We start from the raw sequence: 14,018 nt of genomic DNA, 5'->3' as shown, positions 1-14,018 counted from the left end.
TTACATGGAACAAAACAGAACCGTAACTGGACCCTATTATACTTCGTTGTTGGATCGTTTCAAACTTGTGTTGGCTGGAGAAAGAGCAACTTTGGTACGCAAAAAAGATATCTTTCACCAGGATAATTCGCCATCCCACACAGCATCGATAAAAATGGGTAAAGGGCATGAACTAGGCTTGAATTTTTTCCTTGTCCACCCTATTCAGCAGACTTAGCCTCAAGTGACTTCTTCCTGTTCGCTAACTCGAAACTTTGGCTTTCTGGGAAGAAATTTTCATCGGATGCGGAAGTGGTACTAAACGTCAATGAGTATTTTGCAGAGTTTTTTTTTTTATTTATGGGATTAAGAGGCTGGAGGACCGCTGAACCAAGTATATATCTCTCAAAGGAGGCTATGGTGAGAAGTAAAGTGAGTTGTTTACGAAACAAACATTTTATGTTGTTTTTCTACCAGACTTACCAAACCATGCTTTTAGAGTAACTGCGCATTTTGGTACATGTGGTGCTCTGAGAAGAAGAGTTTGTCATAGCAGAGAAAGTCGTCATGGGATGCATCAAAGTGGTCAGAACACTGATAAAACAAGGCACTTGATTTGACGCTGTCTTTGAGATCTCTGTCACATTATCTTCCAACAACACAATTCGTGACCACGCGGTGCTGGTGCTGTCCTGGTCTGCGTCGGTATATGGGGTGTTTTATGACTTCTGATTTGATCAGGATGTGCTTGTGGACGCTCACCCACTGAAAACACCTGGTCGTCGGTCCAGTAGATATGAAGCCCTCTGTGCCTTGTTGTCCATGTCGCAGGTACAGAGAATGTCAACATGAGATTAGCGCCGCTGGTACGGAAGTACAGCAAGGTGATGAGGAGGGCTTCCCAGTCCGGCAAGCTACTGGACAGGTGCGCTCCGCGTCTGGAAGTCCTCGATGGCCTGCAGGATCTCTGAGAAGTGCGGCCTCTGCCTGCGCTCCGCTTCCCAGCAGCGAGACATCAGCGTCGCCATGGCGACCGGTGTCCCAGCTGGGGGGCGCATGCGGAAACCTGTGCAGAGGAAGAGCAAAGTTGGTACACACATTTCTGGTAGATAAATTGAAGTTTCACGTGATTCATGATATAGCCAACTGTGGATAATGTCATACAGGGTGTCCAGAAAAGGGCTCCCTGATTTCAAAATTAAATATCTCGAAAACAAAGATCGATAGAAGAATGCAGTAAACGGTATGTTTATTGTGAAAGCTGTAAGAAGTTTATACAGCAATTTGAAATAATAGTTACAAAAGCTGCTAACAGATGGCGCTGTACGCTGTACAGCTCATATCAGCATACATAAGTGAAATAATCGTACGACAACAATCTCTGCAAACAATCACGTCACAATGTTTTCAAAATGTTCACCATTGGCACTACAGAGGTGGCGCAAACGAAGAATCAAATTCGCCATCATATTTCGTAGTGTCTCAACCGAAATGGATTCACATGCCACAGAGATTACCGATTCAAGCTCGTCCAGCGTGGCGGGATGCTTCGGGTAGACCATGTCTTTCACTGTGCCCCACAAAAAAAGTCACAGGGAGTCAAATCCGGCAAATATGGAGGTCAATCCATGCCTGCACCAGTAAATTTGGGATATTCCAAAGCGAAAAACTTGTTCGGTCCGATGTGGTCGGGCTCCATCTTGCATAAACCATTCAGTACCTGGTCGATCCTCTAACGCTTGGTGCGTGGCGACAAATTGTTCCAAAATTGCAACGTAACGTGTAGCAGTGACCGTTTCTCGAATGAAAAAATGGCCAATAGTGCCTCTGCTGCATACTGCAGCCAACACAGTAACTTTAGGGGAATACAGGGGTTTCGCTTCACACCGATATGGCTTTTCGGAACCCCTAAATCGCCAGTTCTGCTTATTCACGTATCCATTCAGGTGGAAGTGTGCTTCATTTGTAAACCAGATGCAGCCAACATCAAATCCTTCACTATCAATGATTGTGAGCATCTGATTAGCAAAGGCAACCCTTTGTTGCACAGCTCGTACGGGTTTGCGTTTGAATTTTGAATGGAAACATGTGTAGGCTCTTTCTCAGTATTTTCTGCGTGCTGGAACGCTTCAAACCAGTCTCAGATGCAATTCTACGGACGGATGACATTGTATTTCGCTGAATAATTCCAGAAACTGTGGTGATATTTTCAGGCGTAACTGCGGTTTGCTTGCGGCCAACATGCCCCATTAGAACATCAGTTACGCTGCCTGTTCGTTGAAATTTTGCAAAGAGCGTACGAATGGTTTTCGCATCGGGTCCTTTTGGAACATTAAATCGTGCTTGAAAACTTCGCCTTGTTGCCGTAGGACTCTCTTCTAACCTGTGGTACTCTAGCACCAGAAAAACGCGTTGTTCAATGGAGTACATGGTTTTAATCTCTTCGGTACGCTAACCTCCTTTCACGTTTCAATAGTAGAACTGATCGCTGTGGGCTTCGGATCACTATTTATACTAGGCATTACGTATGGCGATTACAGCGCCATCTGTTAGCAGCTTTTGTAACTATTATTTAAAACTGCTGTATAAACTTCTTACAGCTTTCACAATAAACATACCGTTTACTGCATTCCTCTATCGATCTTTGTTTCGAGATATTTAATTTTGAAACCAGGGAGTCCTTTTCTGGACACCCTGTATCTAACCAAAAGAATGCAGAAAGTTGTATTGAGTAATTCAACCAATATAGACGGAGCCATTTTTCTGAATGGGGACAAATCACGTATGGCGTTCCTCGAGGCTCAGTGTTAGGTTCACTATTGTTTCTCATATATGTAAACAATCTTCCATCTATATACAGCAAGCAGTTATAGTGATGTGATTCTTCAGTTTCTCCCGGCGCATTTGTTGCTCGAACAGTCCACACATATACTGCCGGTCCATAGTGTCCAACGTGCACAATATTTCGGCGATCAGACATGTCGCCATCGTCAGGTGCGCTGACGAACTGAGCTCCTGAGGGCGGGCGGCCATCTTAAATCCCCTCCCCCGGCGAGCCGCTCTCTTCACCGTCCGCGCCCACGCGCCGGCGGTCGCGAAGACGTGGGCGTCGGAATCTGTCGTAGCGTCGATGTGCTTGCTACGTCTGCCCTGGTCGCCAGTTCGTACTTCTTGCTGAGAGTCTTATTAATTATTTTCAATGCCGGATCCCAAGCCTTGCTGAGATAGTAGCCGCAATCTCGTTTGATAAGATCTTCCCTGGTGCGAATTTCCATAGCCTCCCTTATAACGCTGTCCCAATATTTATAGAGGTCTGAGTCAGGATCTCGGTACGCTCATAATCCATCTCGTGTTTCTCGGACAAACAGTGCTCTGCTACCGCCGACTTATTTGGATATTTCAGTCGAGTGTGCCTTTGATGTTCTCGGCAATGATCTTCGATGGTGCGTACTTTTTGTCCGATATAAGTCTTCCCACATTCACAGGGAATTTGGTATATGCCGACCTTCCTCAAACCGAGGTCATCTTTCACACTTCCCAGTAATGCCCGTGTTTTATTGGGCGGGCAAAAGACGGTTCTAGCTCAGTGTTTAATATACGGCAAATTTTCCCCGATAATGCGCCATTGTACGGAATAAAGGCAGTAACTACCTCTTCTTCCGTGACTTCATCCGTCTCCACAGGTTGTGCTGTGGTGGTGGGATGGAGCGCGCGTCTAATCTGCCATACCGAGTACCCGTTTTTTCGGAACACGGTTTTGAGGTGTTCCAATTCCTGGGGCAGATTCTCTGCGTCTGAGATGCTGCGCGCCCTGTGTATCAGTGTTTTTAGTGTTTTTAGTGTTTTTAGTGTTTTTAGTACTCCACTCCCCTGAGAAGGGTGGTGGCAGCTGTCTGCATGCAGGTACAGGTCAGTGTGCATTTTCTTCCTGTACACACCGTGGCTCAGGGTACCCTACACCACCCTTGACGCTGCATCACAGACAGGAGCGCCTGCGATAGTGTACACAACGACGAACCTGGGTGCACGAATGGCAAAACGTCATGTTTTCGGATGAATCCGGGTTCTGTTTACAGCATCATTACGGTCGCATCCGTGTTTGGCGACATCGCAGTGAACGCACATTGGAAGCGTGTATTCTCACCCGGTTTGATGGTATGGGGTGGCATTGGTTATACGCCTCAGTCACCTCTTGTTCGCATTGACGGCACTTTTAACAGTGGACGTTACATTTCAGATGTGTTACGACCCGTGGCTCTACCCTTCATTCGATCCCTGCCAAACCCTACATTTCAGCAGGAAAATGCACGACCACATGTTGCAGGTCCTGTACGGGCCTTCCTGGATGCAGAAAATGTTCGACTGCTGCCCTGGCCAGCACATTCTCCAGATCTCTCACCAATTGAAAACGTCTGGTCAATGGTGGCCGAGCAACTGGCTCGTCACAATACGCCAGTCACTACTCTTGATTAACTGTGGTATCGTGTTGAAGCTGCATGGGCAGCTGTACCTGTACACGCCATCCAAGATCTGTTTGACTCAATGCCCAGGCGTACCAAGGCCGTTATTACGGTCAGAGGTGGTTGTTCTGGGTACTGATTTCTCAGGATCTATGCACCCAAATCGCGTGAAAATGTAATCACATATCAGTTCTAGTATAATATCTTTGTCCAATGAATACTCGTTTATCATCTGCATTTCTTCTTGGTGTAGCAATTTTAATGGGCAGTAGTGCATTATATAATATGCTCCAAACGCAAAATCATAGCCACCCCTATTTTTCATTGCAAACTTTTCGAATTTCAGGCAGTGCGAATATCACAATAACTACGACCATTAACGAAATGATGCTCACATCATCATGAAGCTGACGTATAAAGCTACAAGTAAGGAAAAAATTAAATTTTTTTACCGCATAGTTTCTGTAGAATAGTTTTAGAAAGACTGCAGGGCGTGCGCCTCGATTTCTGTCATCGCAACTGGTTGGAAGGGGGCAAACACAGTTGGCTTCCACTTGCAAACAAACGAATGAATTCAATCCAGCGCGCCGGCCTCGGTGGCCGAGCGCTTCTAGGCGCTTCAGTCCGGAACCGCGCGATAGCTACGGTCGCAGGTTCGAATCTTGCCTCGGGCATGTATGTGTGTGATGTCCTTAGGTTAGTTAGGTTTAAGTAGTTCTACGTTCTAGGGGACTGATGACCTCAGATGTTAATGTCCCATAGTGCTCAGAGCCAATCCAGCGCGTTGGACGAAAACTGGTCACTGCACGCCAGCCATCACGTCCCACGTAGACTCTACACACGCAATGAAGCATTCACCAGCTGATGCATACAATGTCCTTTAACATCATTGTGGAGAGTGGCCCCTATTGTACCGGCTCCTAATCTGTACCACTACTATAAAATTCGGAGCTCTTGTGCTATCCAAAACTTAGTTAGATTAGCGTGAACTATATGCTTCTTACAAGGAAACCTCCCCATCACAGCCCCCTCAGATTTAGTTATAAGTTGGCACAGTGGATAGACCTTGAAAAACTGAACACAGGTCAATCGAGAAAACAGGAAGAAGTTGTGTGAAACTATGAAAAAATTAGCAAAATATACAAACTGAGTTGTCCATGTGCAAGATAGGCAACATTTAAGACAGGAAGAAGTTGTGTGAAACTATGAAAAAATTAGCAAAATATACAAACTGAGTTGTCCATGTGCAAGATAGGCAACATTTAAGAGTATGTGAACTCAGCAGCGCCGTAGTCCCGTGGTTAGCGTGAGCAGTTGCGGAACGAGAGGTCCTTGGTTCAAGTCTTCCCTCAAGTGAAAAGTTTTAATTTTTTATTTTCAGACAATTATCAGAGTTCAGGCACTCACACATAATCAACTTTGCTCTCCAAAATTCCAGGACATGTTCAGATTTGCTTGTACATATGCAGGATTTGACGGTCTACACACGGAAAAATTTGAAAACGTTAAAAACATATGTTTTGACAGAGCACAGAGAAAACTGTGCGACTGTGAAACTGTTGCATTCATCTGTTGCAGTTTATGTGACACACTCCTATGTTTTCATCACTTTTTTGGGAGTGATTATCACATCCACAAGAAAACCTAAATCGGACAAGGTAGAAGAAGCTTTTTACCTATTCGCCAAGTGTGCAAGTTAGGTGGGTCTACAACATATTCCTGTCAAGTGACGCACATGCCGTCACCAGTGTCGTATAGAATATATCAGACGTGTTTTCCTGGATCAAATGTTTTCGGTTCCCATTGGAGAGGCATGTCCTTTCGTCTACTAATCGCACGGTTTTGCGGTGCGGTCGCAAAACACAGACACTAAACTTATTACAGTGAACAGAGACGTCAATGAACGAACGGACAGATGATAACTTTGTAAAAATAAAGTAAGTAAACTTTTCGCTCGAGGGAAGACTTGAACCAAGGACGTCTGGCTCCACAGCTGCTCACGCTAACCACGGGACCACGGCGCTCCTGTGCTGACATGATCCTTGATGTTGCTTATGTTTCCCATGGACTACTCAGTTTGTATATTTTGCTTATTTTTTTCATAGTTCCACACAACTTCTTCCTGTTTTCTCGATTGATCTGTGTTTAGTTTTTCAAGGCCTATCCACTGTGCCAAATTATAACTAAATCTGAGGGGGGTGCGATGGGGAGGTTCCGTTGTTAGGTCCATACTGTCAGCTATGACTTCTGTGTTTTGAACAACAGATCGTCTGCAGACGATGTTGATCTCGCCATGGTTTTCAGCTAACTTTTTACATATGTGGCGATATAACACTTTATTTATGGGTCGGTATATATGAAATAAGGGCAACTGCCTTGCCACAGTGGATACACCAGTTCCCATCAGACCACCAATGTCAAGAGGTGTCGGGCGTGGCCGGCACTTGAATGTGTGACCATCTGGGCCGCCATGCGCTGTTGCCATTTTTTGGGGTTCACTCAGCCTCGTGATGCCAATTGAGGAGCTACTCGACCCAATAGTAGCGGCACCGGTCACACAAAACCGGGAGAGTGGTGTGCTGACCACGCACCCCTCTTATCTGCATCCTCAGCTGAAGATGACATGGCGGTCGAATGGTCCCGATGGGGCAACCCACGTTTTCGGACAGACTGTATTCGATGTGTTTCGTTTGCAGGAAATTAACGAACAAAGAATGTCGATGTTGGCTGTAATATACCCCTTTACATTCCTCATTTTATACCTGTACAAGTTAATAAACGTGCTCATATAATGATCTTTCAAATATGCATTTGGCACCATTAATGCAGCTTAATATGCGGAAATGAAATGGGGAATTCTGCAATGCATTTTTTATTCTAAGTTCTTTATTACAAAAGAAAATATTTTGTATTTCAGTACGGTAGCAGTAAAACGTTATAGAAAGTGGAGCAGCGATTACTTGTATTTAGCTGTACGAGTATACCAAAATGAGCTTTGTGGATTAAATAATGAGCACACATATAAAATGCAGTTAAATCAACGATTAACAGGCACACTGAAAATAAAAATTCAGATTCAGATAGGGTATACAGAACTTTTAGCCAAAGTAAAGTGTTTTCCAACGCTGATGGAAATAAATTGGAATTGCAAATTCTCACATCTGAAGAGATGATCTTCTGTTTAAGTATGTCCATAAGAAAATTTTGATAGTGGAGAAACAGATTCTGCCATACATATTTCCAGTGCAGAAGCCGCCATGGCAGGAAAAAAGATGACTAAATGTGTCCATCAAAGACATATCAGCAGATCTGAAAGGATTCATTTAAGGCAAACTTCAAGACCCGACCAAGAAGCCTGTGACCAGCGAACAGCCCATTCAGAAAAAAACAGCTAATCGAAGCACAGGAGAAGAAATTCAGAGCTACAGTTAGACTTGTAAAAAGAAAGTGTTTTGGAGACGCTGTGGGGAAGCCAACAAAGAAACTCATTCATAATTCAGAGGAATGCTGCAACGTGTTGCCTGTGGAATGGTAAATGGAAGAAATGACCAAGTACATGAAACGAAAAATGTGTATTGATGCGAAGTGTGCAGGGTTGGGGAAAGGGGTGAAAAGATTATATTGCAATACCTGCAAAAAGTGATGGAACAACTTAATTATGGGACATTTCTTTGAACTTAGACTAGTATATTGTAAGGATGGCACAATTTATGCACTCACTGATACAAATTGGAAAAAACCAGATCCTTAATTTGTACCACATTTTTTTAGAAAATTAAATGTATATAGGTGTGTGTGTTTCAGAGAATATCCTTTACCTAAATCTGATACAGAGTTGGCTGGTTGGTCGATTTGGGAGAGGGGACCAAACAGTGAGGTCATTGGTTCCATCGGATGAGGGGAGGCTGGAGAAGGAAATCGGCCATGCACTTTTCAAAGGGACCATCCCGGAATTTGCCTAAAGCGATTTAGGGAAATCTTTGAAAACCAAAATCAGGACGGCCAGACACGGGTTTGAATCGTTGTCCTCCTGAATATAAGTCCAATGTGCTGACCACTGCACAACCTCACTCGGTGATACAAAGAGTAACATGCTGCAGTGGAAAATGCAAATGTGTAGATAATTTTGTTAATTACTGTTTAGGCTGTAATAAGTAAAATCTCGAATGTGGTACAACTGAGGCAGCTCTTCAGTACATTCTGTTTTACAAAACTGACGTGTTGCCAAATGCAAGTGTGGGAGTTCTCAAATTTTTGTATAATAATTTCTTCATCAAGATTACTTAATAATTAGAGTGTTCTTATTACTGGTGATGGCAACTCATTCCCATCTTCAGACGTGGCTAATCCAGTTATAGCATTGTCATGAATGCATGAAGTAATGTAAAGATGACGGTGGATGAACCCTCCTGACAGGATTCACTGGCAATCTGATGTGCACCGATGAGCCTAAACATGATGACCAGCTTCATTGTAGTGTGTTAGTCGACCACTGCAACACAGTATGCCACCGACTCTGGGTGCCATGGATTCGACATGTCCCTAGTAGGTTTCCAGAGGTGTGTAGCACCAGATTACAGAATTCCCAGAAATGGTTTTAAGGTATGTATCTGGTGCCCCATACCATTTCTGATGTGTCCCATAGTGTTCGGATCAGGCGAATTTGGCCCCATTAACAGACTCCTCAATCCAGCGCGAGATTCTGGCCTTGTAACACGGACATATACCTTTCTTGAGGACACAATTCCTGTTGTAGAATTCATCAAGGATCAAGGGATGCTGGTGGTCCACAGTAGTGTTTATGTACTCCAGCGCTGTCGTGGTGCCTCTGATCACTACCACAGATCTCGGGGCAGTCCAAGTGAATGTCCACCATAGCCCAACCAGCTGGCATCTGTGGAACAGTCGATGTTTGGAGCTGCTGTTTGCCTGAATGAATGCACATCCAGACACCACTATCGACCTGGTGTAACAACAAACAGGATCCATTTGATCACTCGACATGTCTCCTGTGGTGTGCGTACTGTAAGACCTTCGGTACACACACCATCAGATTATTTGACTTGTCGCTCTAACGAAGTAGGTGAGTGTCAGAAATATGTCTCGTGGTCTTATCGTGGCGTGTCTATCTTCTGCCGTTATGCCAGACGATAGAAATTCCACTTGCACTCTTAGAGTTGCAGATTGACGGTGACCAACTTTTAACAGAACTTCATTAATTTTCACACACATTTATTAAAATAATAACAAGCATAAAAATAACTTAACTTGGTTCTGGATGCTATTTACAATTGACAATCTGAAGTTCCTTTCGTCTTGGCACGTTAATCTTATTCTCACATATCTCTGATACTTGACAAAGTGTCTATACATTTCTCTTCATGGCTATGTACAGGAATATGATAATCTTATTAGGCGCAGACAAACTTGACTATAGACTGGTACAGACTAATGCAGACTAATGCAGACTGACGCAGACCCGTACAGACTGACTAATCGAAGGTCTGTACATTCGTTATAATACCTCGAGCGTTAAGGTATCACTGTGCGAGTGTGATCCGCGAGGAGAAAAGGTTCTACATTAGCAACAATCTCATTGGCTGCGTTACATATTAATACGCGGATCGGCGGAAGCAGAATTTGGTCCATATCTAAGACAGCGCCATCTTGTAGTGCGGAGATGGATGAGCGCTGCGCCTGCGCTGTTGTGCTTAGCTTGCGGTGCATGCACTATTGGGAAAGTTGTGTGTCCGCAGCTCGTGGTCGTGCGGTAGCGTTCTCGCTTCCCACGCCCGGGTTCCCGGGTTCGATTTCCGGCGGGGTCAGGGATTTTCTCTGCCTCATGATGACTGGGTGTTGTCTGATGTCCTTAGGTTAGTTAGGTTTAAGTAGTTCTAAGTTCTAGAGGACTGATGTTAAGTCCCAAAGTGCTCAGAGCCATTTTTTTGAAAGTTGTGTACGCGCTGACAATGCAGAACTATGTACACAACATCTCCATTGGGTCATAATCCAGTCCCAATAATCCTGCACCTACTGCATTCACGACGTCGGTGGGTCAACATTGAAACACATAATGTTCGTCTGCTGTGGAGCTCCATGTTCAACAATGTGCACTGAACGATGTGCTACAAAACACTTGTTCACAGAATGCATTTTGCATGTTGTTTATAAATTAGTTATGTGAAAATAACCTTTAATTGTGAAAAAAGTAAATAACTTACAGGAATGTTTGATAAAGCAGTGTGTGTCTTCAAGTTTTATTTATAAATGTTAAATGTGGCGACGTTTTGTAATGTGACAAATGTCCAATAAGTAATAAACTTCCTGTCAAATCTTGACGTACGGTGGCGACTGCTCGTGTTATCCACTGCTGCAGTTCATCGATGTTTCCTAGAAGCAGAAGAACAAGCTCTCCATCTTTAGTGTAACCCCGTGCACAAAAGTCCATTAGGTGATTTTGGTGGCCAGATATTGTTCCGCTATATCAAATCCAAGTCGGCACATGCCTACAGTGATACACGGCAACTTCATAATGATAATATGGTGGTACGTTATCTTGCTCGAAAATAAATTTGGTGCCCCTAGACGGTTCTACTCGAGACATGAGGTAATATTCAAGGATGTCCAGGTGCAGTATGACAGTTACTGCTGACTCGGCAAAAAAGAAAGGACCGTAAATCGCGTTACAGCTTACAGTGCAAAAAATATTTACCTCGGTCGAGTCCCATGTATGTTCAGTTACATGACGCAGTAGCTTGTGATATTTAGTCCTGAAGTGTCTGTGAACTCCGGTGGCGGATTTGGATTCGTGAAACCATTGGCAACTCTGCACACGCTCTGCACTGCTATACACCATGATGACTGTTCAGATAACTGATTCACACCTGCCACATAGCGAGAACGCCAGGAACTAACTGTGTTAGGCGGAAATAAAAGACATACTGCATTCAGTGCTGTATCAAACGTTGTTGTAACTTATTTACCTTTTGAAAACATAAAAGGTTGTTTTTGTATAACTAACTTATAGGCACCCCTCACTCCAGCGTCAGATGTGCCACAGATCTCCGTCTATCCTGCTTTACAAAGTGGGCAAGTCTGGACCTCGCCGTCCTGTGATGAGGTGTGAATGTCCAATGCTGTGTCGCCCAACCGTAATTGCACTGTCCTTGAACCACTGTCCATCGACGCTCACAACAGCAGCACGTCAACAGCTTCGCTGTCCCCGAGATGCAGGCTCCCAGGCGCCCATCTGGCTGTTTTTGACTGTGTCATTTTTTCTCGGAACCACCACAGGGCTGTGCCCATTTGACTTCAAGCATGGCAGTAACGAGGTTTGAAAATGGCGGTTTTTATAGGTCTGAATGATGGATTGTATGTATGATGTGCATGGGCATGTGCGTGTGCGTGTGCGTGTGCGCGTGCGTGTGCTCACCGTTTTCGACCTTGTCCCGCACCTCCTGGTTGCTGAAGCCCGTGTAGGGGTTGGCTCCGCGCGAGAACACCTCCCACATCAGCACGCCGAAGCTCCACACGTCGCTCATCCACGAGTACTTGCCTGAAACACAAAGTCCGGTCACCGTAGCGTGAATTACACTGACCCCAAACCACCGCCGATGGCGACTTCAGTGGTGTCAAGCGAGAACTCACTGGAGGGACAGGTTGGACGTCTGCCGTGTTTTCTGACCAAAGCTGGTCCTGCCTCGATGCCAGTGATGGCCGTGTGTTGGTTAGGAGGAGGCCAGTTGGGGGCCTACAACCAACTTGTCTGCGTGCTGGACACACTGGACCTACACCTTGATTTATGGACTGTGGCGCGCTTTCATATTACCCCAGGGGTGCTCTCGTGGTTGTCCCATGCACCCTGACTCCAAATTTGTCAGTCTGGTGATTCGACCATTCGTGAGTAGCATTCCAGGGGATGTTTTCCAACAGGATAACGCTCGACCACATACCACTGTTGTAGCCCCATCATGCTCTACAGAGCGTCCACATTTTGCCTTGCTCTGCTGGAGCACCAGATCTGTCTCGGATTGAGCACATATGGGACATCACAGGACGACAACTACAGCACCATCCACAAACAGCATTAGTCGACCAAGTATTGACCAACCAAGTTCAGCAGACATGGAACTCTGTCCCACAAACTGACATCTGGCACCTGTACAATGCAATGCATGCCCGTTTGTCCACTTTCATTCAAAATTCTGCCAGTTACAACAGTTATTAATGTACCAGCATTCCACATTTGCAATGTCTTATCTCGCACTTACTTTAGCCTGTGATCTTGCAATGTTAACCATTTAAATGAGCGGAGGGAGGGGCATAAGTCGTGCTTGGGTAGCTCAGATGGTAGAGCACTTGCCCGCAAAAGGCAAAGGTACCGAGTTCGAGTCTCGGTCTGGCAAACAGTTCCTGCCAGGAAGTTGCGCTTAAATAAGATACCCAGACAAACGTATTTCAGAAATATCATCGCTCTACATTAATTATTTTTAGGTGTTGCGATTTTTTTCGTCAGCGTACATAATATTTTGGGCAGAACCTGCCTGTACTATCGATGTAATTACTTCAAAAATCTGCCACATGATATTTACATGACTGCTCAAGTCGACTTACGTGGGGGTTCTGCACATCTGAAATCTCAGTTCTCACATATTACTAGCTCATGGGCGGCAACACAGATATAAATGTTCAAGCGAAATTCTAAACGACGGCAAAATATAGCAAGGAAAATAATTTAAACTTTACATTAAATCACGATACTTAACGAATCAGGTTACGTCTCAGCCAGAACAGGCATAGTAGACAAAAGTGGACTGAAATGACACAGGACGGCAAGGCAACGTAGTTACAACTTCCTAAACGTATCGTATGACAGGGTAGTAATCTTTCACTTGTTTGAACGCTTGTGATGGCTACACTCCACAGTAGAATGACTGTGGGGATTCCAACACACACACTCTTCGGCTCCCGTTTCATATCTACAGGCCCCAGCGAGATCAATTTAGGCAGCATCTATGGGTTGCATAGATGCAGAGCAATGACATCACAATCCAATATGGCGCTGGCATAAATGTTAGAAAATGCAATATGGCACTAATGGGGAATTCTAAAATTTAGGAGCCATTAAAATGCAAGATTCAATGACAATTCAGTATGTTACTGGGCATTAAAACAAAACCTTCCCCCATTTTTTTCCCATCCTTCTTCCCTCGCCTCATTCCCTCCCTGCCCCTTCCACATCACTTCCCCTCTCTCCTCCTCCTCCTTTCCCCTCCCCATCTTCAACACGATTCCACCCTCAGTAGGTTTTTTTAGGTCACTTATCTAAGGAAAGTACCACCCACTGTTTAAGGTTCTCATGAATCCAGTCTCACCCAGCTGTTTTCTTATATCACTCATCTAGCTGTAACACCAGTACTACCCACGTTTATGTGTTTTCATGCACTAGCTGTCAATTATGTAACATAGTAATCTCTTTTGCTCTGGTTGTGCCATTATCTATATCTATATCAGCCTACATCTGTTTATGGACAACTTACATTATATTCTGAACTATGTCAATGTTTATCTTTTAGTTGG

General features: G+C 44.5%; 1 protein-coding gene across 1 annotated transcript in view; it reads right to left on the bottom strand.

Moving 5' to 3' along the window:
- Window positions 1–249: 249 nt before the first annotated feature.
- Window positions 250–14,018, bottom strand: part of LOC126214952 (tyrosine-protein kinase Fer-like) — a 118,754-nt gene continuing 104,985 nt past the window's right edge. Inside the window, exons 7-8 of the mRNA XM_049941588.1 lie at window positions 11,872–11,994; window positions 250–1,045 (exon numbers count right to left, since the gene is read on the bottom strand). Of these exons, the coding sequence (XP_049797545.1) occupies window positions 894–1,045; window positions 11,872–11,994 (275 nt within the window). The 3' untranslated portion in view covers window positions 250–893. The remainder of the gene's footprint in view (window positions 1,046–11,871; window positions 11,995–14,018) is intronic.

Source organism: Schistocerca nitens, chromosome 12 (assembly GCF_023898315.1).
Source record: "Schistocerca nitens isolate TAMUIC-IGC-003100 chromosome 12, iqSchNite1.1, whole genome shotgun sequence".
Classification (NCBI taxonomy): domain Eukaryota; kingdom Metazoa; phylum Arthropoda; class Insecta; order Orthoptera; family Acrididae; genus Schistocerca; species Schistocerca nitens.
This window is presented reverse-complemented; position numbering and strand designations above follow the sequence as displayed.